Genomic DNA, 23,752 nt, shown 5'->3' with positions numbered 1-23,752 from the left:
CGCCTCTTCCGCTCCTCTCGGGGCCGCGCCGCCGTCGTGGGCGAGAGGGAGCGGCGCCGGGAGGGGAGGGGGGGGGCGGAGCAGCCGCTGCCCGGCCTCCGGTCCCCTCCGCTTCGCAGGGCACCCCCGGGGAAGCCCGGCCTCCGCTGCCGCCCCTCCGGCTGCAGCAGCCGCGATGGAGGCGGCGGCGCCGGGGGAAGCCAGGTAACGCTGCCCGCTAACGGCTCCCCGGCCGGCCCGCTGCTCGCTCCCGGTTGTGCCGGGCCGGCTGCAGGCAGCGGAGGGCCCGGAGCCGGCCGCCGGTGGGGACGGGGCTGCGGGGGACGTGGCCGAGCCGCCCCCGGCTGCGCGGGGCCTTCAGCTGACGGGAGGGGGCCCGAACGGGGTGGGGGGGGGCTGCGGGGAGGTCCCCCCGGGCTGTGAGTGCGCGGTGAGCTGCCGCTGTCACCCACGGCTGCCCTCTGCGTCTGTGTGTGGTGTTTGTGTGTGTAATTAGCGTCCTGTGAGCGTCAGCTCTTCGTTTGCCAGGACTAAATAAAACCTAATGCTCTTCCATGCGTGGCTGAACTCGGTATGGTAGGGGAAACGTGCTGATGACAGGCGCTATTGGCAGTCCAATGTTTTCAGGCAGGCCAAAAATTTACTGTTTTCTAATACATCTAGAAGTTCTCTCAAGTCCCGAGATAACACAGAGCTGTTGGTTGAGCCAACAGAAGCCTCCTCTTCATTAGTCCCACTGCAGGCAGAAGAGGGACACAGGATTCCTCCTTTTCTGCCAGTCCTGTCAGTTTTTATTGCTGGAACATAAAGTTTAAGGACTGCAGAGAGAGAACTTGCTTCAATATGCAAAGCCCCAAGAATTCACTTATGCAGAAATTCATCTCTGTTAGTCACAGATCCAACTGGCTGTCAAAATTATCACTTTAAAAGGAAGTGGCTTAGCTTTGACCTAAATGCATACAAATTCTTCCTATATCCAAACACAGTAGTTCAGAGTCCAACAAGTTTTATGTCATGGTTGTCTCCACTCTCCTTAATCCTCACCACTCTAGAGGGAGACGCCCATCATCTGATCTGTCAACAGGTGGTTTCTGAACACATGTAAATGTTTTCTGCTCTTTCTAGTGTTCAAGATGAAGCTGTGGACAAAAGCAACTTTAAGGAATGCAACCAGATTGCTTTTTACAGGTAAAGAGAAGAATTGTAGTGTAGGGTATTTGGTTTTGCAAACTCTTAAAAGTTACAGGAAGTAGTTTCACATTGATTTTTAATCACAACGACTGTGCTACTTTCAGGATGTTCCTTTCAAAGTGAGCATTCCACTAACCGGTCAGAATATTTTAAAAGGTAGAATCTCACCTCCATTGTATCCTGTCTAATGTTGCCCAGGTAAAACAAATGATCGCCCAGTGTTACACCAATTAGCCTCTGACATACAGGGTTATAGTTTCAAGTACCCAATTCTGTTCTTCAGGAAATTATGTTCCGAAGTTCCAGATAATATTTTGCCAATGGGAGCAAGACATCTTTTCACATCAGCCCTCTCTCACCTGTCACCGTTTTAACTTAAGACATCTAATTTCTCAACAGGAAGCTACTGCACAGTGGCAAGCCTCAGATCATGTTTCTGCTCTACTTTTAAACTAAATCCTTTGCGTGATTGCTCACATCTGCATAATGTCTGTTTGCAAGGAAACCAAGTCAGTTTATTGATAAAGAAGCATCCCTTCAAGGACACCCATCGTCAAACAGTTTATAAAACCTGGGCTCAGCAAGGAGAATTCTCCAAATAGTCGACCCTTTATTTCAGGGTCTCTGTCCTAAAAACATCATCAGGACCAAAAACTGCAGTTAAAACTCTGTAGCAGCCCATTCAGACTTTGGCCACTCTCCTTGTTCAGTTCCTGCTTTCATTTTAGCAGCTCAAACACTGGGTCTTGCAAAGCAGAGAGCCTTCTTAGGTCAGTAGATTCACGAGTATCCCTTGAAAATCAATTTCCTCAGTGTATATCCAGGAGCTTACAAATTACAAATATGTATTGCTTATTCACTACAGAATGTAGAAGCTGTTCACTGGAGGGTTGGAAACCAAACATTAGTGTGTATAACAGAAAATAAAAAATGGATTATTCCGATGAAATTTATGGGGTTCTGGAAAGAAGTGAAATGTAACTGGGCAACTTCGATTTTAGTTGGTCACTTGAATTTATCCTGTTATTTAAAAAAAGATTTTTGGGATGGTGTTGGTTGACCAGGCCCCCCTATTTTCCATCTCATTCATATACACGTTTGCTTAGAACTATATTCCCTCTTTTTCCCCTTTACTTGAAGCACTAATAATAATTGTTTGAAAAAATTCAAGACAAATCATTAGTAAATATTTCCAACTTAATGGTATGTCCCTGTGTGTGATATAAGCCACAATAAGTAGGGAGTCTAAAAACAATTCTCTGTCTTGTCAGGCGTCAGAAACTTCTACGTCCTGGAAAATCCTTGTATCGAGCACTGCTGGATTCAGCCACATTAAGTGACGAGAATGTCAAATTCCAAATTATTCATGAGGAGAATAAGGTGAGATCTTACCTAGTATAAGAAAGAGCAGTGAATATTATCACCAGGTCTGATAATGCTTGCAGAAAGTTTTGAGATACTTCAGTGGTAGGTAATTATGATGCAAAGTATCAGCCTAAAGATGTCCTTACTAGTCAGTATTTATTTGACAACTTGAGACCGAGCAAGAAAAAGGGACATTTTAAGGAGGACATTTTAAGGAACTTAAAAAAAAAATCTGTACTGACTTTATTAAAAATCTGGATCGACTCTTTTTTTATGTGAAAAAATGTTTTAATTCAGGTTTTCCCCACTATTCCAAAATAATACATAATTTTTCTATAATGGAATAAGAAGACACATGTTTCAACACCTCTCAAGCATACCTTTGTATTACCATATTTGATGAATGGCAACCTTTTAGGAAAAAAGTCTTTCTCACCTATCAAATTATTCATATATAAAAAAAGATCCAGGAAGAGGGTTATCTTCCATTTCTCTAATTTGACAGAATACCAGCTAACATACTCACTCAGGGAAAAGGCAACCTAAACCATCCACAGATTATGGGAGTTCGGAATGGCAGCTCTCCCCATTCCATGCTCTAAGCATCGCATTACGCAGATAATGTGTATGAATGTATTATCTGCCTTCAGTGTTGATCCTGACCTTTGAAGTCAGCATAGAAAAAGGAGTCTTTTTTTTTTTTTTTTTTTTTCTGCCTAGATCTTAACATAGGTGAAAGACTGAAGACCCTGCAGTTCTGTAGACTGGGAGTTTATTCAAAGATGGCATAATGTGAAGTGTATCCTAAGAAGCAGAATCTGGAACTCCAAATCAATTTTTCTGCCTTGCCTACATTCCATCTAGTCTTATGGCACTTTCACTCTTTCATGTCTTTGAAGAGAGTGGTACTGATTAGCTCCCAGGTAAAAGGAAAAGATAGCAGGCCAAAATTTTTCATCCAATTTTTGTGTCTCATGGGAGAAAAGATTCAGAAAGTGAAAAATACAGAAGTGCGAAAAAAAAAAAAAATCTGATTTCTTGCATAGAGATTCTCCACAGAATAAAAATGAGTCATTTTGTGTGAAACAAAGAACAAAGTGAGTTTACAGTTCCCTGAAGTGTAAAATAGCTAGTTACACATCTTTATAAGTAGAGCAGTATCATCCGTTTTTATTCAGGTGTCTTTCTGACATGGGTCATCAGTCTGAGTACCACTGTGAATACCAGTGAACACAGAGCACTGATGCTTTTGCAAAAAGCCCACATCTCAGTAGTATCCTGCTCTTACATTTACACCACAGTACTAAAATTACCCAAACTTCAAGGTTATTGTATACTATCCCTGTTTTCCTTGTTACTTGTGGGGAGAGCTGCAAATATTCTAGGCATGAGAACCTTGAAGATAAAGAATCCACTTTAAAACAGTTGCTCTTCAAAGCAGCAAAGCAGAGCTAGCTGGTGTAAATTAGGTGGATGGTGACTGTTATTTTGTAGTACTAAAGAACACTAAATCAGAAAGCAGGCATGAGTGCTTTTTTTCCAGACGGAAAGTGTCTGATGATGTTAAGTTGAAAAGTAAGTTGATGTTTTTTATCATTACCGGTTTATCTGTTTTTGCTCCCAGGTTCTTCTACAAGTAGAAATATATGAAATAGAAGGCAATATTTTTAGGATTAAAATTAATGAAGCAGCTCCTCTCAGAGCAAGATATGAAGTTCCTGATGTTCTTATAAAGGAACCTACCACCCAGAGGTGAGTGAAGGGACAATGTTTTAGCACCTTACTTAGTAACTTACAGCTTCATTTGCAAGGTTGTTTTGCCTTTTCCCTCATATGCTGATTCATATAAAACTGTTGCTGCTTTTCATTTGACAGACTTTCTGTATCCCAGAAGGAGGCAGGTATTTTGGTGCTGACAAGTGTTAATAAGGACTACACACTTCAAGTCGCAGCAAACCCCTTCCAGGTTGAGCTACACTCCAAGGGTGAGACTGTTCTGAGCATGAATTCCAATGGGTTGTTATATTTTGAGCACCTCCAACCACCTCCTAGTGATAGGTACAGTACCTGTCTATCCCACCATTTGGTAATTGAGCTGTAGCTGAAAATAAACAATTATATTGGAATAGCAATTTTTGTGATAGAAACTCCCACATGTTGAAATCTGTCTTCTCTATTACTTCATGCCAGTAAGTATGCTAGTGAAGTTTTAAAAAAGAATGTCTAAATCAATTAGCTGCAGACTCTTTGAATCCCTTACAGCAGACATATGCTCATGCTAACCTAAGTTATTAACCAATTCTTTAATAAACTAAAGTGTCTTGTTCCCCTTGTCTTTTGGGGAATGAACGATGGTAATATGATAATATTCTTAGTTTTGCCTCATTTTATGACTAAACTTACTCTTCAGGTAAGTTTTGTTCACCATATAAGCTCTTCAAGTAAGTTACAATATGCCATATATGAGCTTGCAGATCAGTCCCACTGCAAAGTGCTGGAAGAATGAGAATTTACAAAGCAGACTGTGTCATGGCTAGGAAACAGGCATAGCAAGCATGTTTCTCATAGAAAGAATTATTTGAAAGAAAAATTAATTAACAGAGAGCCTTTAATAGAGAACAAAGACATGGGGATCTTCTGGGTGGGTAAAATGCTGGCACAGATAGAAATAAATGTGGAATCTGAAAGGATGAATTTAATTCAAGTGTAGAGTGAACACTATTTTAGGACATCAAATATTAAAATGATTTGCCAATCAGAGCTCTCTACAATTACATCAGTTTTCAGAGTAGTCTGGCACCTTAGGACACAAGGAAACAATCTCATGTTTTTCCAGGGGAGGCTTAGATTGGGTATTTGGAAGAATTTCTTCATAGAGAAGGTGGTCGAGCATTGGAAAAGGCTGCCCAGGGAAGTGGCGGAGTCACCATCCCTGGAGATATTTTTGAGTTGTATGGACATTGCACTAAGGGATGTGGTTTAATGATGGGTCAGGTAGATGGTTGGACTTGATAATTTTGAAACTCTTTTCCAATATAGATGAGTCTGTGATTCTAAAGCACTTTAATATGTAAGTGAATGCATAATGCTATATGGATTTTCTATTTTAATTCCTTCCATATGTTAACAATAAACTGATTATTTTTTATATATTTGTTTTCACTAGAAAATCTACAGCAGAAAACGAGGAGGCAGCAAGTGATTCTTCTAAGGTAGCCTATGCTTACTCCAATTCCATCATTAATATTTTGTAGAAAAGAGAATTGATTAAATAGAATCACATTTGTGATTTCTTCTGGTACTGTTCTTACAAACAGCCAAACTAACATGCAGCACATAATATACAGTAGATTGCCATGACTTCATCTTTATTATGACACCAGAATGCAGTTCTTTTTCTTCACTATTGGAATGTATTACAGTGCACTTTGGGCTTTGTGGGCCTTTCATTCACATGAGAGATGATAGTGACTGAAAGTCCCACATCAGCTATTCCTTTATGAGATGTATCAAATATATTTTTTCTTAATCTAATGATTTTTTCAGTGAAATTTAAAGAGGATCTGGTATTTCAGACAGCAGTATGTGTTTTACCACGGTTGTAGAAGGCATCAGCACATAGATCTGGCTTAAAATGTCTTCCATGGCCATTTTATTTACTTTTTTTTTTTCCTCTTTTGTTCTTGATCTCTCATTTAATTTGGACTACATATGTAACAGGGAGTTTCCTGTTGATATTTGGTCATTTTCAAATTCCCTTTTCTTTGCAAAGAGAGTTTCAAAAGAAAGAGACCTCTTTTGTAACAGTCCAAAGATATGCCTATACATACATCCATGCTTAGTACTGACGTAAGACTCCCTCTGGAAAAAGACCAGGTCCTGGCAGTGTATATAGGCACATGCCAGTTTTCTCAGGAGGCTGAGTTATGCCCATGACAATTTTAGCCTCCTGTAGAGCAGATGGCTTACTGTACCATCCTGTTAAAAACTGAAGAAGCTATGCTGCTTTCAGCATACATGCATCTGAACTATGGATTCTGCCAGGGAGTGTTCTTGCTTTGGAGGATTCACACTGCTGCAGCAGAATCTGAACTGCATTTTGGATTTATTTATGTTAGCCATATTAAAAAAAAAAAAAAAAAAAAAAAAAAGTAACAATGCATGAATCTCATGTGAATAAAGACATTTTTCTTAGTACATGGTGTGAGTAGTTGCACTTACAGGCTTAGCTATTTCTGTTTATATAGGAGAAACAGGAGGATCTAGGTCACTGGCAAGAGAAATTTGGCAGTTTCTTGGATTTCAAAGCTCATGGTAAGTCTCAGTTTAGTTCTGAAAATGCCTTTACTGCTTTGTACATGTATTGACCTTTATTCATTCGTATTTCTGTTTAGCTGCTTAATGTTTATCGATGTCTCACTCAAACCTTTTAACTTGCCTGTAAGGTGTCAGTGGGTAACAAATCTGACAGAAGCACTGGAAATAATCATTAGATTTCTGTTCATCTGTGACGCATTTCATCAGCTAACTGCCATTTCCGAGTGTAACACTATCTGCATTGGCTGACTACTATGTAATACACTATTTCTTTTTATTGTTGTTTTTTGCTTTTTATATATTAACATTGATTTCACATGTTTGTGATGACATATCAGAAATCGTGGTATCTAAGCAATAATTGTTGCAGAGAAACTTCTGAAGTGGGGGACTACAAAGGAAAGTACTGAGCAGTCTTAAGGGACACTAAGAAGGGGATAGATACCTGGAAGTCAGAAGCTCAAATACAGTTTAAATTATGAATTACAAAAACTCATGACCCTTTGCTGCCTGTCCAGTTGCATTCTGCATTAACTAATTCTGTTAGCTCTGTCTGTTACTTCTATCATGCAGCCTTCTGTGGCAACCAGCACTGCCCAGCAGCTGCAGTATGCAGAGGGAAGTCTAAAAGAGCTTCCTTGTGGTGATAGAGGTTTCTGCTCTTCACCATTGAGACACACAGGAAAAAAAAGCAGGAAGCTTTTGCCCTCATTATTCATGCTGCGTCTGACATATTAGGCCAGCATCATGATTTTGCTGCTTCTCTGTATTGAGGGAGTAAAGTCCCTGGGGTAAGATTCTGATACTGAAGCCACTGCTTGTAGCTGAAAAGTGTAGAAAACAAGCAATTCTTACTCTGATGTTCACTCTGCTGTACCACTGTGCTGCAAAGATTGGCTTGTAGTTGCTGGGATAGAAACAGGAGATCATTTTAAGCAGTTTTACTACATAGTAAAGGAACTATTACGTGCTTTTTTTTCCTTTTTTTCTTTTTTTTCTTCATTTTATCTTAAGCAGATCAAAACTGGAAGAAATACAATAAAATCTGTTGCAAATGTTACCTCTGCAGTGTATAACTAATGATGAAAGAAGTTGAAAACAAGTTTGAAAAAGCTAATTATTAAAATTTGCTTTTTATTTATTTTTTTACAATTAGGTTGTGATGCTTTCTTGGTTTCAGCTAAGCCCAAGAATGGAACTCTGTGCTATTCTCTTTTAATGTTATTACCTCAGGTCCAAGTTCTGTAGGTGTGGACTTCTCTTTACATGGATTTGACCATGTCTATGGAATACCACAACACGCAGAATCACTACTTCTCAAAAACACAAGGTAAAGCTGGCAGATTGCATTATTGCAGAGGAGAGCTGTAATACCGTGTAAATGATTTAATACAAACAGCAGCTTGAAATATGTGTATTATATCCCATATTTTATTTTAATGATATAGCAAACTGAATCATAAACTGTCCATGCGGAGTGAGTTGTTCTGCTTTACATTCTGCAATTTCATGAATGGCCCCTTTTGTTCTCTATCAAATTTCTATGCTGTCTTTATTCAGAATTGCACAATTAGTCACATCTAAGCAGAATTCTTAAAAGAGCAACTTCATGAGGAACAGAAGAATTCAGAATTTTTATTTTAGGGCTTGGAATAAGTGAGCAGTATTCTCACTGATAGCCAAAATGTTGCTTGATTGAGATAGGTAGGACCAAAGCAAAGAAGCAGTATTATAGAAGGTCCACATTTCAGCCTGGAGGGTAAACAAAAGACCATAATACAGAGTGTTCAGTGAGTTCAGTGGAATGACAGTAGAGCTAAAATTGGCCTGGTTTGGGATGCTTACATCTAACAAATACATCTTTTTCTTTGTCCTAGTGATGGTGATGCCTACCGGCTTTATAATTTGGACATCTTCGGACACAAGATACATGATAAAATAGGTATTTATGGTTCAGTGCCCCTTCTCTTAGCACACAAGCCTAACAGAACTTCAGGGATTTTCTGGCTGAACTCTTCAGAAACACTGGTGGATATTAATACAAAGGCAGTAGCTGAGGTGAGAGTTGCCTAATTTCCTCAGAATTTAATATCAAAAGAAAACACAACGAGTCAGGGCCAAAAGCAAGATGGCAACATCACTGGAGACAGATCACATCAACTCTTGAGCACAAATATGTGAATTATGCTAAAACTGAAATAGTGAAAAAACCTTGCTTTATTCCAATGCTTGATTACATGATTAAAATTGGTCCTTTTCTTTATTACTCATGAATGATTAGAAACTAGTCACAGAAAAGTTCTAATTACCTTGCCCCTCATCATTTTATGTGATCTTTAACTGTTGCTCTTTATTTCACATAACCAGTATGCAAGGTAAAGGATTTGCTAAGAATATGTAATAAACTGTGTTTTTCTAATACCTGCCAGATATGTGTTAGTGGTAGAATTTCATGGGTCTCCATCTTTGATCCTTTAATGAACAAAAGTTTGATAGAGAAGAATTCAGCTCTACTTTGGTTTCCTTTAAAGCACATACAGTCCGGATCTGCTGCAGATACTGCTAAGCAGAGGGCAGTGCCTCTAACTGATGTGCGCTGGATGTCAGAAAGTGGGATCATTGATGTTTTCCTGCTGATGGGACCGACTGCGTTTGATATCTTCAAACAATTTGCACAACTGACAGGTACTAACTTAAATAATTGGAGTCAGTCGGTATGACAGATTTACCTTGGAGATTCCCCGAGGAATATTCTGTACTCAAGAGAGGGTTAATGTTTACCTTGTCCATTGGGTGCAGTAGGCCAATTGTTCCCAATCACTTGGGAACAACTGCCAGTCCCAGTCACTTGGGTGTGAAGAACATGCTCTAGACTTAAAATAGCCCAGCATTTCCTGGTTCCAAACAGTTACATGTTAATCACGACTCCCAGGTTAACTTTTCTGTAAAGTCTTCAGAAGAAATTGTGAAAAGCATTAACACTGTTAGCTTCATTCATATACTCTTCCTAGGCACTCAAGCCCTACCTCCCCTTTTTTCTCTGGGCTACCATCAGTGCCGCTGGAATTATGAAGATGAGCAAGATGTCAAGGCAGTAGATGCAGGTTTTGATGAACATGACATTCCATACGATGTGATATGGCTGGACATAGAACACACAGATGGGAAGAGGTATTTTACGTGGGACAAGAAGAAATTCCAGAACCCCAAGAGGATGCAAGAACTTCTCAGGAAGAAAAAACGCAAGGTAAATAATATATCAGGAAGGAATGAAATACTAATTTGTAGTGTGAAGTTACCTAATCAGCCTTAACCAAAGTACTTGAGATACTAGAAACTGTGTAACTAATGAAGTAAATTAGATTGTGTTGCAGTCTGGTGATGCTTCTCATGTGCAAGCTTTTTTTTAAATCCACCTCGTCATGCCATTATATTGTTTCATAGTTAGTTTAGTACCCTGAGCATCAGGCTGTTTGACCCCTTTGAAGCTCCATCTTTAAGAAGCAGCCCAGTGCTGTCCCTGATCAACAAAGGAGAAAATTATTCTACGTAATGTGAGCTTTCACCGCTATGCCAACCTTCCTTCAGCTGTCCTTGCTTCAGTTTTTCTTTCTAATGTATATGTTTAATATCTGAAAGTTGTGAATTGCTTAATGCTTTATGTTTGCCAAAAAGGGAACTGTTGAAATAGTGTTCAAGTTTTATAGTCTCTTAGTTGGAGCTATTAGTACCTTCTCAGCTTTAGGGCAAGGCAGTTAATGGCAGAAGAAGGTACCTACAAAATATGATACTTGGATGTTAAAAACAATAGGAATTTCTGTTGTTGTTGTATGTCATACAAACTAAGATATATTTAAATGTCTTAAGGCAAATAAGTATATTTTCCCATTCACAGAATATAGCCATGAATTAAACACTGTGTTTTCAGGGAGTGGGGTATTAGATTTCAATTGAAACGTTTCAGGGGACTAAGTATGAATTCATGCCCTCCTTGTAAATTAGCTGTTACACATATGTGTAGTGCAGGATATACAAACATAGCTAAATGCTTTCTAAAATGAGTGACATAGCTACCTTCTTTACCTGAAACGAACTCTTTATCTGCTTTGTATCAAAAGTTAAATTTCCCTGTTTCACTAACTGGAGTTGATGCTAATGATGCACTTTATTTTCTTATCCTGGCAGCTTGTCGTCATTGTAGACCCCCACATTAAAGCGGATCCCATGTATGCCCTGTATTCACAAGGAAAAGACAAGGGATACTTTGTGAAAGACAGAAATGGACAAGATTTTGAGGGTATCTGTTGGCCAGGTAAAAAAAAAAAAAAAAAAAAAAAAGTTGTTCGATCTGCATTTCAAGCTGTTAATTTTAAAAATTTTGCAAAATTGGGAGTCATTAAGGTAGAATTAATTTCTCACAACACTTTTTTTTTTTTTTAATTCATAATTTCAAATACTTTTGATTAGATTGTCTTTTGTACATTCATGTTTTAACTGCCTCAGCCATAACACTTTGTTGTGTCTGTTGGCTCTACAAATAGTCCCAGTGCCTAGAGCTAGAAAAGTTTTGATCAGAACAACCATCCCCTCTTCTCAAACTTGTTCTGGTTAAAATTAGTCTGGTCTGGTGTACTGAACACAGCTGTTGTAGGCTGGGTGAAAATTAAGTGAACCATGAAACCGAAGACTGATTCAATCACAATACAGTGATTTGACATACTGTTTTTCATGAGGTTATCTCAGAGTGAGTTGGTAGAGGGCAAAGGAGGTTGTCCTTGTTCTTTCCAGACAGCCCACAAACATTGTGGAACATCAATGAATACAGAAAAAATCGAGGGTATATTACAACTTCTAGTAGCATGGCAGTTTTTAACTATTACCATTTTAGCTATTACCATTTTATTCTCCCTGTGCATATGTATAAACGTATAACTGCAATAATTGGTCTTTCACTCATACATCTCAGGACGTTGTTATTCAGCTTCACAATGTCGCTTTCCTGTTTCAAGTTCAGAACACCAAGGGTGCTGTTTCTCCCTGGCTTCCTGTTAACATCCAAACATTTTTCAAACAGCTGGCATTCATCCTGAAATGGTGCTGAGCTTCAGACCTCCAGAGTCTGCATGTGTTGATCTGCAGATAGTGGCAAGAGGTGTACTGAGTTCCATGTTGGCCTGGAATTTGTTTTGGGGCTTTTGTCTCAGAAACAATATCAACCACGTTATTGCTACCTATTGTGGAAAGCATTCTAGCTGTAGGCTGCTGTATTTAGGTGCAAAGACAACACATACTCTTAAAAGCAGCTAAGTAACTAGGATCTCCCACATCCACAGGTTTGTCTTGTTACCTAGATTTCACCAATCCTGAAGTGCGAAAATGGTATGCAGATCAATTTGCCTTCAAAACATACAAGGTGTGTATTGATTTGTTCTGATCTACATGCTCCAGAAAGCCCAAAAACGGGTAAAAGAGAGAAGATAAAAAAAATGGCTAAGCAAGCTGGTGGCTTTTGTAGTTGTATTATCATAACATACATGAAAATATCGTGAGAAACTGAAATACCATAGAAGGATTCTCTCCATGGACTCGTCTACACTGAGAAAGCTAGAACCTGTACTCTGCCACTGAAACTGCTTACTTAATTGTAGCAGTAGGATGGACAGAGTGCAGGCATTTTAGCAGCCCATCATCTAACACCACTGCTGCATTACCTGTTTTTACTACCATGACAACACACAAGCAGTGAGATGGGAGTGCTCTCATAGCTCATGGTCATATCTCCTTCACATTCCTTTCAGCACTTTTGCCCAGTGCTGAAGGTGCCTGGGTGGACACTACCAGACACCTCCAGTTTCTCCCACCCTCCACTGAAGGTTGCTTCAACATTACTGCAAAGCTAATCACTCCCTTCACAGACCTTGCTTGGCATTTCCCCTGGTGCTTTTCCTGTACAGTTTTTCTTTTCTGGCCTCTGATTTATTTTTTTTTCCTTCATGGCTATTTATTACGTCTCTTTTGGCCTTCTCTGCCTCTTCTCCCTTACCAGAAGGTGGGAACAGCAGATGACTTCGCAACTCCATTGAGTTTTATGAGAACTACAAAAATCAACTGGGCTTTTAGACTGCCACCCTGAATGTAAAAGCCACCAAGAGAAAAGGGGGGAATGACTGGCAGCTTCCAAGTGACCACAGGAGCATAATAACCATACCTTGCTTTGCTGCTGCTGTTCCTACTCAAACCCCAGACTGGTCTGACACCCACTATAGAGATTTAAGTCTCAGCAATGCCTGTCTTATGTCCTAACTGCAACCTTGTACCATAGGGGTCCACTAATATCCTCTTTGTGTGGAATGACATGAATGAGCCATCAGTTTTCAAAGGAGCAGAGCTAACAATGCAGAAAGATGCTGTGCACTACAACAACTGGGAGCACCGGGAATTGCACAACCTCTATGGATTCTACCAGGTAGAGTATCTGGAGACACAGACCAGCAATTATCTGCCCTTACAGGGTATGCCTAATGTGATAAGGATTGTATTTAAACAGTAATAGGTATGCTCTAACCTCCATCAGGTTACAGAATGAAATTCTGCTGCAATAGGTATTGCCGTATTTGAGATAAATGTCTCTGTCACAATAGTATGACAATATCCATACATCTCTAATGTAACAATGTAATGACATTGGCTGTGACTACACAAAATCAATATTTTGTTGTTGTTCAAGTATATTGTAGTAGGAAAGAGTTGGTTTAACAATAGCTGTTATTTGTGGGCACTCATTTCTTAATTTTCCTGACTAGGAAGGGCTAAGAAGGCAGCATTGCAAATATTTTAATTGGAAAGCTCATCCTCCTTACTTTTATATTCATGATTTTCAGCAAATGGCAACTGCAGAAGGACTCATCAAACGTTCTTCAGGAAAGGAAAGACCATTTGTTCTCACACGATCGTTCTTTGCTGGGTCACAGAAGTATGGTAAGCAAGGACTAGCTTTCCTTCTGGTTTGTTTTCTTGAGCTTGGTATATAGTAGTTAAGTCTAGAGAGGACAGATATATATTTCTATATCTTAGAAATACTGGAATAGTGACATCCTACAAGTGCAAGTGATTAAAAAAATACGAGGAAGGGCTGGCAAAGCATATACAAGTTAAAGTCAGAATAACAATCTTTATCCTGAGACAAAGCACTATGGTTTTTGGATATTTCAGGAGCATGCATATAAAGGAAAAAAAAGAAGTTGCAATGAACAGCAGTTCACCAGTTTTCATGACCATCCCTGTTTTCTTTCCTTAACTGCAAGCATAAGTTGAATCATACATCTGAATTTCCTGTGTAAGCCTGAGACTGAGTAAATTTCAGGGGCAGTGTGGACTGGAGACAACACAGCAGAGTGGGGTTACTTGAAAATCTCCATTCCAATGCTTTTGACCATCAGCCTGGCAGGGATTTCATTCTGTGGAGGTAAGCTGTTTAGTTGGAGTTGCTCACTACACAAAATCTGCTAGTGCCACCAGACTTCAACACAGATAGTGAAAAGCTCAACAGCATTTCCAGTTGGATTCACAGATGATTCACAAACGATTTCAGATGCTAAAAACCTGTCTCTCACCATCATTTCTCCTCTTAGTCTTCTGTAGTGTTTGTGTCCTGGAACGACAATCTCCAGGTGATGGTCTGTAGCATCACTGTGGCAGTCCTCTGCCACAGGGGAAGGCACTCAGCCTCCAAAAGGTCTCGATATTTTTATTAAAGGATAACTTACTACCTCCATTTTCCGCTCTTGATTGGACAAGCAGTAACTCAACAGCAGAACTGCAAGTACACTGTGAAATTCATGAATTTATATCCTTGGAATGTTTGTTAGAGGAGATCTTTGAGTTTTTCAGAATAATTTCCAAAAATGTGTATTTTTATTTGTCTGCGCAATATCTAGCTGATGTGGGAGGGTTCATTGGAGACCCAGAACCAGAATTGCTTGTTCGATGGTATCAGGCTGGAGCCTACCAGCCCTTCTTCAGAGGTCACTCTAACATGGAGAGCAAACGGCGAGAACCGTGGCTCTTTGGGGAGAAGAATACCCAGATCATCAGGGAAGCCATTAGAGAGCGCTACGTCCTCCTGCCGTACTTATACACACTGTTCTATCGGGCACACACAGTGGCTGAACCAGTTATGAGGTAAGCACTTAAGTCAGGAGGTTTAGTGATTATCCTCAGGAAGTTACTTAGATGAGGGACTTAAATTACTGAATTACTCTCTCTTACATTTGTGATTACTTATTTAAATAGTAAAAAAGAAAGAAAAAGCACAAAAATGTCTACATTCTGTTTTATTCCCTTCTGCAAGCCTTCAAATGAAGCTGGCATTGATGTGTACTGCCCACAATGTTAAATAAAGCCTTGAATATGTTAAATTTACTGCAATAGGTACAGAACTAAAGAGGAAGCATGGTATTTTTCTCACAGACACAGTGGAAAATGTGTCTCATTAGCACCCACATGACCAACAAGGCTACAGTGAACAAGTGAAGGTCTGTAAGTAAGTGGGTGAGCCAGGCTTTCTTTATAAGGAAACCCGGGGAATTGCTGCAGACTGTAATTTGAATGAGCTGTTTTTCTTATACTATCTCAAACTCTAAATACATGACACCTATTGTGCACCTATTGCACTTCCCTTTTTTGAGAACAGAAGAAGTTGAACTTCTGGTGGAGGTTACCCAGTCTGTGACAGGAGACATACTGCAAAAGCAGTAGTGAGCTTCTGAGAACAGGAAGGAGTAGTCAGGGACTAGCTCATCAGGTTTCAGCATTGTTGGTCAACTTTGATAGAAAGGCTCATCCATCTCTCCTTTGCTAGAGGGAAGGCATCTGTAGTGCAAGTTCATAGGGAAGAAGGCAGGAAGGAAGAAAACGAGGGTTTAGGGCGCTAAACAGTGGACATATAGGAGTGCCATAGCCTGTGTTGTACTGGTAAATCTCATCAGTGACTTAGAAGTGGTACTTTAAGGCACAGAAGAGGACGTTACTTTATCTTCAGTTCTTGATAGCTGTAAGGTGAGGGAGAAAAATGGAACCTAAAAATGCCAGAAAGTCTTGAACAAGGTGGTGGGAGAAGAGAAACTAACTGAATTCCACCGTCTGTCTTTCTGCAGGCCTCTCTGGGTAGAGTTTCCAGGGAAATTAGAAACTTTTGGTGTGGAAAATGAGTATATGCTAGGTAAGCAGGTGTGGGTGGGTGAGCAATACCGTCCAGCTGCATTACGGTACCATAACAGAAAGAGACTGAGCAACCATGAGCTCCTCACACGTGCCTTTTTTCCCAGTACAAAGTGAACATAAGCACATGCCAGGCTCAAGCAAGCCCTTAAAATGGCTTTGGGAGGTTGACAACCCCCAGGCAACACCAGAGCATGGTGCTGCTGCTGTGATGAGATGCAGCTTTGAGAACCGCAGCAGTCATTCATTGCCATGTTTATCTTTTACTCCAGGAAATGCTCTGTTGGTGCATCCAGTCACGGACAAAGAGGCCAAGGCAGTGAGTGTTCTGCTTCCAGGGTCAGAGGAGGTGAGGATCATACAAAGCTGCTCAGCCCACACAAGTGTTTTATATGGCAACCTCCCAGCTCCCCACCTCATAATTGCTGCATGCTGCCACTGTGCTGTGTGTTAGCCATTCTGTGTCACTCTGAGCCTTCCTCATATCTTGATACCTCACAGTAAATTTACACCTGTGCTCTTCCAAGCTCTTCTATGCACAGATCTCAGGTCTCCTATAATTTGTATCTCCCCTCGAGGCTCACTGCTTCTCATGAAACACCAAAAAAAAAAATCACTAAATTATCAATTAATTATCAATTCCTTTTCTTTTCTCATGTGTCACATAGGGTTGATCTTGTCTTTTCACATGGAAGAAAAGGGCTGTTTGAAGGAAGGTCGTAAGGAAACCAGGGGGAAGCTGAAGAAGGGAAAAATTATAACAAGGAGATACAAGCTTCAGTAGCCTGGGATGTGCATAGCAGACACTGACATGTACAGAGATCAGTTCCTCTCTGAAACTGAGTTATTAATCCACAGGATGGCACTGTGATCCACTTCTACACAGACCATTTGTCTGCAGCAGCTGAGAGGTGAAGGAAGAGAAGGAATTTCAGGAAAATAGTTCCAAAGGGAAAGCTTGAGTTTCAGCTCTAGAGGCAAATGAGAGGAAAGACAGAAGTAAAGGAGAATGCTAAAGACCATGCAAAGCTTTGTGACTCCACCAGTGCACCAGAAGATACTAACAATTCTTTCTTGAATTTAAGGAGAAAAACAGATGAGGCTCTCCAAACATGCTAAGAAAAATATTTTTATCAATATCTCTGTGGGAATTCAGTGCCTGCCATACCTAAAGTAGTTAAACCTGCTTGCAAGAGCAGTGCGTGGGAAGTTTCAGGTGTAGCTATTTCTTGTGATTTATTAACAACTTCATTGTTATTGTTTGCTTCAAGATAAATATGCTCATTCTGGACCTCAGCATTTCTAGATCCTGCCATATATGTTGTGCTCATTCTTTTTTCATTTTTCTTAGATTTGGTATGATTTCAGAACATTTATACGAATGGAAGATCCAGGCACTCTGAAGATCCCAGTAACACTGGACAATGTATGTTAATTAAATAGTTTTCTTTATGTGCTTGCAGTAAAAGTTTATTTCTGAGGTTTGATACAAAAGAACTTAAGTTTTCCCTGCTCCCAGTTGAAATTATACAATTAAGAGTGTGTGAACCTTTCTACCCTGGCCTTGTTTTTGGCAGATTCCTGTATTCCAGCGAGGAGGCACTGTGATACCTCTTAAGACTGCAGCTGGAAAATCTACTGAATGGATGATAGATGTTTCTTACGAACTCCGTGTGGCCCTGGACACAGAGGTACTTAGAAGTGATATTCCCTTTACAAAGTTGTCTTTTACTGCATTTATGCTTTTTTAGGTGCTTGTTCTCTGTTCAATGAGCATAGTGGTAACTGCATCTGGATTTCCAGTGGCTCTCCTCTACTGTTCTTTATTGTCAGGGGGCTCCCACCTCCCTACCACTGTTTCCTCAGAGTAAAAGTATCAGAGTGTAGCACAGGTAAAACATTTTTTCTGACCTTTCTCAGGCCTCTGCAATTCCCTTAGAAGAAGAAACAGAGAATTGGCAAGCCACAAATTTCTTGGACATATACACAGAACTTCCCACAACTGTCCTTTCTAATGAATAAAGTGACACCTGACACCCACATTAATAACATGTAGTGAGACTTTTTCTTTTTAAATGTATCATTGTATACTCCCAGAAGCTGTTGTTAATTTGGTCTCTATCTGATGTGTTTCACAGGCCCGTGCAATAGGTGAGCTCTACCTAGATGATGGGCATTCATTTCAGTACCTCCACAAGAAGCAGTTCCTGTACCGGAAATTCACTTTCCACAAGAACATTCTGTCTTCCAGGTAACAGCAACTGATGCAGACAAAAGCCACTCAACATACTGCCACTGGAAATGCCTTTTCTAGTTCATTATGACTGCCTTGTAAATAAGGAAATATTAGTGTTATCTATTTCTTAACGAAGTTCCAAAAATATCACTAAATACTTGAAAGGAAACAGAACCTAAATATGCCACTGTCACACTTCTACTACTGAAATCTGCTGCTCATGCATAAATAGTGCAGTGAAGTGTATAAATAATAAAGGCATTTCATTATTCCCTCAGGCTTCAGAAATGTACAGTAGGTGGTCCTCAGACTACAAAATATAACAGAGAGCAAAACTGTAGACTAGGTTAAATAACGTAGCCAAAAGCATGCTTCAAATTCCCTTATCTCATAAGTGAAATCTGAAAATCTTCAAAATTCAGGATAGAAATGAAAGATTATTGCTAAACTACTAGAAAATCTAGGAGTTGCCAAAATAAAGTAATTTAAATGAATGATATAACATTGTTTTCCCCAAAAAGGAAAATTTTAGTTTAATTTGGATATGAGGGCTTTTTTAGAGCTTTATAATAAATACAAATACATGAAATTATATTAGTTGCAAAATGAAATTTAGTTGTGCTTAAGACTGGAACATTTTACTTGCAAAATGTTAAAATAAAGATTACATTTATATTTAGGGGTTTCTACTGCCATTTTACAGAAATTGAGAATGTTTCTTGTTGTCAAAGCTGCGTTTTTTGCCACAAAACTTCTCAAACTTTTTTTCCCCTTTTAACTTTGTGAAATCTGCCATGCAGTCAAAAATTAGCTGATAATGGGAGAAAAATTTTACTTTTTTCAGGAGAAATGTAAATAGAGGAATGGAAACCTGTTTAGGGAACTTTCAGGATGAGACTAACACAGTATTTTTTCAGTGTGATACTGAACTTCTACTGATAGACAGAAACTATATGAAATAATTTTATTTTTTTCAGCTGCATGGGCGAAAGTGGACAATACCACACCACATGTGTAGTTGAACGGGTGATATTTCTGGGACTTGGACAACAACCCACTTTTGTATCAGTCTGTTCCAAGGGTAATGCATTGACTTTCATTTTACTACAATTATTCGAAGTACTGTTATACTGTTGCCATTCATTAGAGGTGACAAACTGACAGCTCTACAAATAAACTGCTATAGCACAGGGAACATCTTTGTTTATGTACTGCTGCTTGGGTAGCAAGGACAGAATATAATTCAATTATCCAGTAGCTAATCACCACTAATATTACATGCAGACCTGAAGAACACTTGTTTTGTAAGGCAGTGAATGTATCAGTAGATGTGCTTCAGAATTACCAAGTTCTGATAGTTGTACTACACAGAATACGACCAAAAATAGCATTTTTATTGAAAAACCGGTCAGTTGGTCCAGGTACAGATAAGATCTATAAACCTGCATAATAGTCAAAACCAGGAAATTTGAAGACAAAGAACAAATTACTTTTCTCTTCACTTTGTTTATTCAAAAGCTCCTGGACATCTTGACTTTATGGGGATCTCTAGAAGTTGTGAGGGATCCTACATGTATAGACAGCAGCATTTACAAAAAGGGCTTTTCGCTTTTGGCTGCTTTCCAAACACCGTGCAAATCATGGATATGGGTTTCCTACCTCTATCTGTCAAACTTAGGACATTTAGGGTGCTTAAAGTAACAACTATGCTCAAACAAGGTTTAACTTTTGCAGAAAAATCTTTGAATAGTTGTAGGAAAACTGATGTACCATAAGTCACTGATTTAACTACTGTTTGTTTTGTATTCAGTCCTTTCCACCAGTGGCAGGGAGTCTGAATTGAAAACTGGAAGGAGTCATGCGTAGTTGTGTTTCAAAAGTGTTTACCTAAATCATACAATAAACTCTCTTGTCCTGTTCAGATGGGAAAGAAAAAGAAGTGGTTTTCACATACAATACGAAGACCTCTGTGCTGACACTGGAAAATTTAGCCCTGAGCATTGATGCTGACTGGAAGATTTGTATCAAGTGAAAGACGATGCAACTTCTTCAGAGAATTCATTGAAAGGTTGAAGGGAAATCAGTTTGGAGGACTTGGAGCGTTCACTTGAATCCAGTCAAATCAAGGAACCTATTTCCTACTCTGTCAACCCCAAACTAATATTTTTTTCTTTAAAACACAAATTTGAACTTGGATAGCTTTTCTGTTCAGAAAAGGTAATAGCACTATGATTGTATCTGTGGGGAAAGAGCTAAATACTATCTGTTCCAGACTAGCTTCAGTTAGGCTTTAAGATTAAGTTCTGCTTTCACTTGCACCAAAAAAAAACATGAATTGATGGTATGAGATCGTGGCTTATTGGCATGGGGTTTAATGTATTTGGCAATCCCACCTTTCACACATTAGAGTACTTGAGAAGAGATAAACTGTGCCAGTTTGACAAAGAACATCATTAGCTACACCTGATACAGAGGTTATCATCAGAGTTCTGTCTGCAAGATGCCTCATGAAAACAAACCCGGAAGGAGACACCCAGTGTCATTACAGATATTTCCTCTTTAAGTCTTTATAACAGTGCAAAATTAGGCATTCTATACTGGAAAATGAACAACAGGCTAGCTGAACAGTTCAGTCATTGAAAGTAAAGTTTGAATAAGTAGTGCCAGCCAGTTTTATGATAGTAAAAGACAGTGATGTGGGAGTGTAGAAGTCTTTCTAATAGCTGGTGAAACTTTTTCGGAAAAGGCACAGGTCTATAGCAGTGGTAGCAGGTTAGGGTAGCAGCTAGACTCACATGGAAACATCTTCCACAGTATTGCTCCTCTCTTTCTGCCAGAGCTACTTAAACAAAAAAAAACGTACAAAGAAAAGTAGAAGGTATTCTGTTAGGAAAGAATTGACCTGTTTTGAATAATTGAATGTCATTGGTTAAAGTTAGCCTGGTGAAGCAAGGGTCCTTATGTGGAGCTCTGTTCCTCCACATCTTCAAGCGCTTGTTATGATCTGGCTTCTGTTACACATAGTTTAGTAATTTCTTGGTCAGCTTTTAGTATCTGGCTGAGATTTGAGCTTTGTAGGTGACAATGAAAAAGCTTATTCACACAAGGGAAATTTGAAGTGCTTAAAATTTTCTTTATAGCAGAAAATGTTTTAAATTAATGGGATAAGTTCTGCATTTGGCTGTCTGATTTCATACTTACTCCCCTATTCTTTTAAAATTGACCCTAATGCTCCCCTGCCTCTTTTTCCAACCATCTCTGCATACAGAACTGCTGTGTCCTGCTGTTTTCTTTCCTTTCAAAACTAGAAGACATCATGAGAGTCCTACATCCTGCTTATTTCCACAGCCATTTCCATATGAGGTCTCTCTCTTCACAGGCTACCCACTGCTCTACAGTTCAAGTTGTTTGCCCTTTCCATTTGCTATGCTTTTAAAGTATATTATTTTAAAACCAGTTCTGCTTTGAGTCAAACCTAAACGTGCCATCAGTTGGGTTTTGTGGATATAAAAAAAGACAGAAATGACTTGGTATCTTTTAATATGATAAGGAAATATTTTCTAAAAACATTAGTGAATTAAATCATAGGAAAAAGAGAAGGACGGTCCCTATTTTTTGCCCACTAAAAGGGACATAGTCCATTTGTAGGTTGTTTCTTACTCCTCATCCTAAGTCCTCTCTGCGCTTGCCCAGTCATTTCCCACCTGCTGCTGTTTGTCCCCTGCAGGGCAGATTTCTGGGAACATCAGAGCAGACTACGTGTGACTACTACACTCCTGAGTACCAAGTGCAGTTTGTTTCCCACTAGACCCTTAAGTTCCTACCCCCCCCCCCCATTCTGTAGAGCTGTTTTTCAGCTCCTAGCAGACACCACGAACCCCCAGTCCAGGAGCTGGAAACTAGCAGCCTAAACTAGCAGACTAAATAATGCTTAATGCAAATAAGTAAATCCAGGTGGGACAGTAGCATATAGATCTTATACATCTGTAAGAAGAGAGACAAAACCTATTTTTGAGACAGACCCTATTTTTCTATCAGTTTCTAAGCTTTACTTGATAATTGCTTCTTTTATTTAAGCATAGTGATGCTTCTGGCAGGGTGTAATTATTGTCTGGAGCATTTTAGTGAAATGTTTTAACTGATTTTTCTGAAATTTGAAAGTAAAATGAAGTAACAATGAAGTGAGTTGTATGCTTATTCCTTCTGAATTTCTACTGTTGAGAATCATTTAAGTATTATTTGAAGTGTATCTGATTAAAGTGAATGACGAACATTTATGCTATGACTCTCAGTATATCTGCACCACAGAAAGTACTCATAGGTCAAATTTTCAGTGTTATGAAGTGCCTAACTTCTGTGGATTTCAATAGGAATTATTTGCTCAAACCATTTTTGAAGTTGTCTTTACATAATAAATTCAGGGGAAAAAAATCAAAAAAATGTTTACATTCATGTTTGTAGCAACTCACATGCTTTTCCACACATTTTGCCATAAATGAAGAAATAAGTTTGTAATATATCTCTACAGAAAGTAATCGAATTCAGATACTGAAAACAACAGCAGATAGAGCTTCATAAAAATAAAATAGAAAGATTATCATCCATGTAGATGAATTTTGCTTTATCTGAGCAGGTGTTGTGGGTTGGGGTACTTCTAGTCACAAGAAATACTATTGCAAAGGGTGTTTTGATACCTAAGGGATTACATACAGGGGGATTGATACAAAGGGATTTTTTGCTGTTTGTAGCAGACAGTGTATCTATTCTTTTCTATGGCAAATGGTGTTTCTTTAAAGACACCAGTTTTCTTTCACTGGCAACTCCTGTTCATCACCAAAAAAAAAAAAAAACAAACAACAACAACAAAAAACACTGTTTTTTGAACAGATATAAGCAGAAAATACTTCTCAACATCTATAAAGAGCAACATTGGGTTAAAAGTGAGACGTGCCAACCTGCCATTTCCCCACCCCAAGAACAAATATATATAAGCCACTGCCAGTCCTTCACTTGATCCTTCTCTGCAGTCCTGCAGTCTACAAAGAGTCTGTCAAGTGCAACACCTTGTGCTACTACTGTCTTTCTTTCCAAAACAGAGCTCTGTGTATGAGACATAACAGATAAATGTTTGTATTGGGCAAAACAGGAGAAGGTGAAAGACAGAATATACACATATATTCCAAAATGAGCATTTTTTCTGAAGTTGTGCAGTGAGAGGCCTTTGCATTTTACTACTTGCAAACCACTTACTTACTTACCACTTGAAAAATCCTAGATAGAGTGACACATGGCTATGCCGGACAGCTTGGCAGAGACATGTCAAACATGAGACCTGCAATCCTGCATCTAAATGTAATGAGGAAGTCATCAATTCTGCAGCTGGACAACCTATCGTGAAGCAATTGCATTCCTATTTCCACACAC

General features: G+C 39.2%; 1 protein-coding gene across 4 annotated transcripts; it reads left to right on the top strand.

Moving 5' to 3' along the window:
* The first annotated feature begins 76 nt into the window (after window positions 1-76).
* Window positions 77-22,601, top strand: GANC (glucosidase alpha, neutral C). Of its 4 annotated transcripts, XM_084520918.1 has the most exons (24): window positions 77-204; window positions 1,126-1,188; window positions 2,463-2,571; window positions 4,181-4,308; window positions 4,432-4,614; window positions 5,723-5,768; window positions 6,804-6,870; window positions 8,107-8,203; window positions 8,751-8,931; window positions 9,405-9,558; window positions 9,885-10,120; window positions 11,059-11,185; window positions 12,207-12,286; window positions 13,196-13,339; window positions 13,755-13,851; window positions 14,237-14,338; window positions 14,811-15,054; window positions 16,029-16,093; window positions 16,365-16,441; window positions 17,444-17,518; window positions 17,670-17,783; window positions 18,231-18,343; window positions 19,306-19,409; window positions 20,251-22,601. In XM_084520918.1, exons 1-24 carry the CDS (start codon window positions 176-178, stop codon window positions 20,358-20,360), a joined length of 2,745 nt encoding a protein of 914 aa, XP_084377044.1. In that variant the 5' UTR covers window positions 77-175; the 3' UTR covers window positions 20,361-22,601. The 4 variants fall into 4 exon arrangements, with proteins under 4 accessions (XP_084377044.1, XP_084377045.1, XP_084377047.1 ...); XM_084520919.1 differs by lacking the exon at window positions 19,306-19,409; XM_084520920.1 differs by lacking the exons at window positions 77-204; window positions 1,126-1,188; window positions 2,463-2,571 and adding an exon at window positions 3,331-3,479.
* The last annotated feature ends 1,151 nt before the right edge of the window (window positions 22,602-23,752 follow it).

Source organism: Aythya ferina (genome assembly GCF_964211825.1).
Source record: "Aythya ferina genome assembly, chromosome: 5".
NCBI lineage: Eukaryota > Metazoa > Chordata > Aves > Anseriformes > Anatidae > Aythya > Aythya ferina.
The sequence above is the reverse complement of the archived record's forward strand: the minus strand, read 5'-3'. Positions and strand labels throughout refer to the sequence as shown.

Coding starts and splice junctions, on each gene's coding strand:
- GANC (XM_084520918.1), top strand. CDS start 176: ATGGAGGCGGCGGCGCCGGGGGAAGCCAG. Junction 205..1,125: donor GCGGCGCCGGGGGAAGCCAG/GTAACGCTGCCC, acceptor TGCTCTTTCTAG/TGTTCAAGATGAAGCTGTGG. Junction 5,769..6,803: donor CAGCAAGTGATTCTTCTAAG/GTAGCCTATGCT, acceptor CTGTTTATATAG/GAGAAACAGGAGGATCTAGG.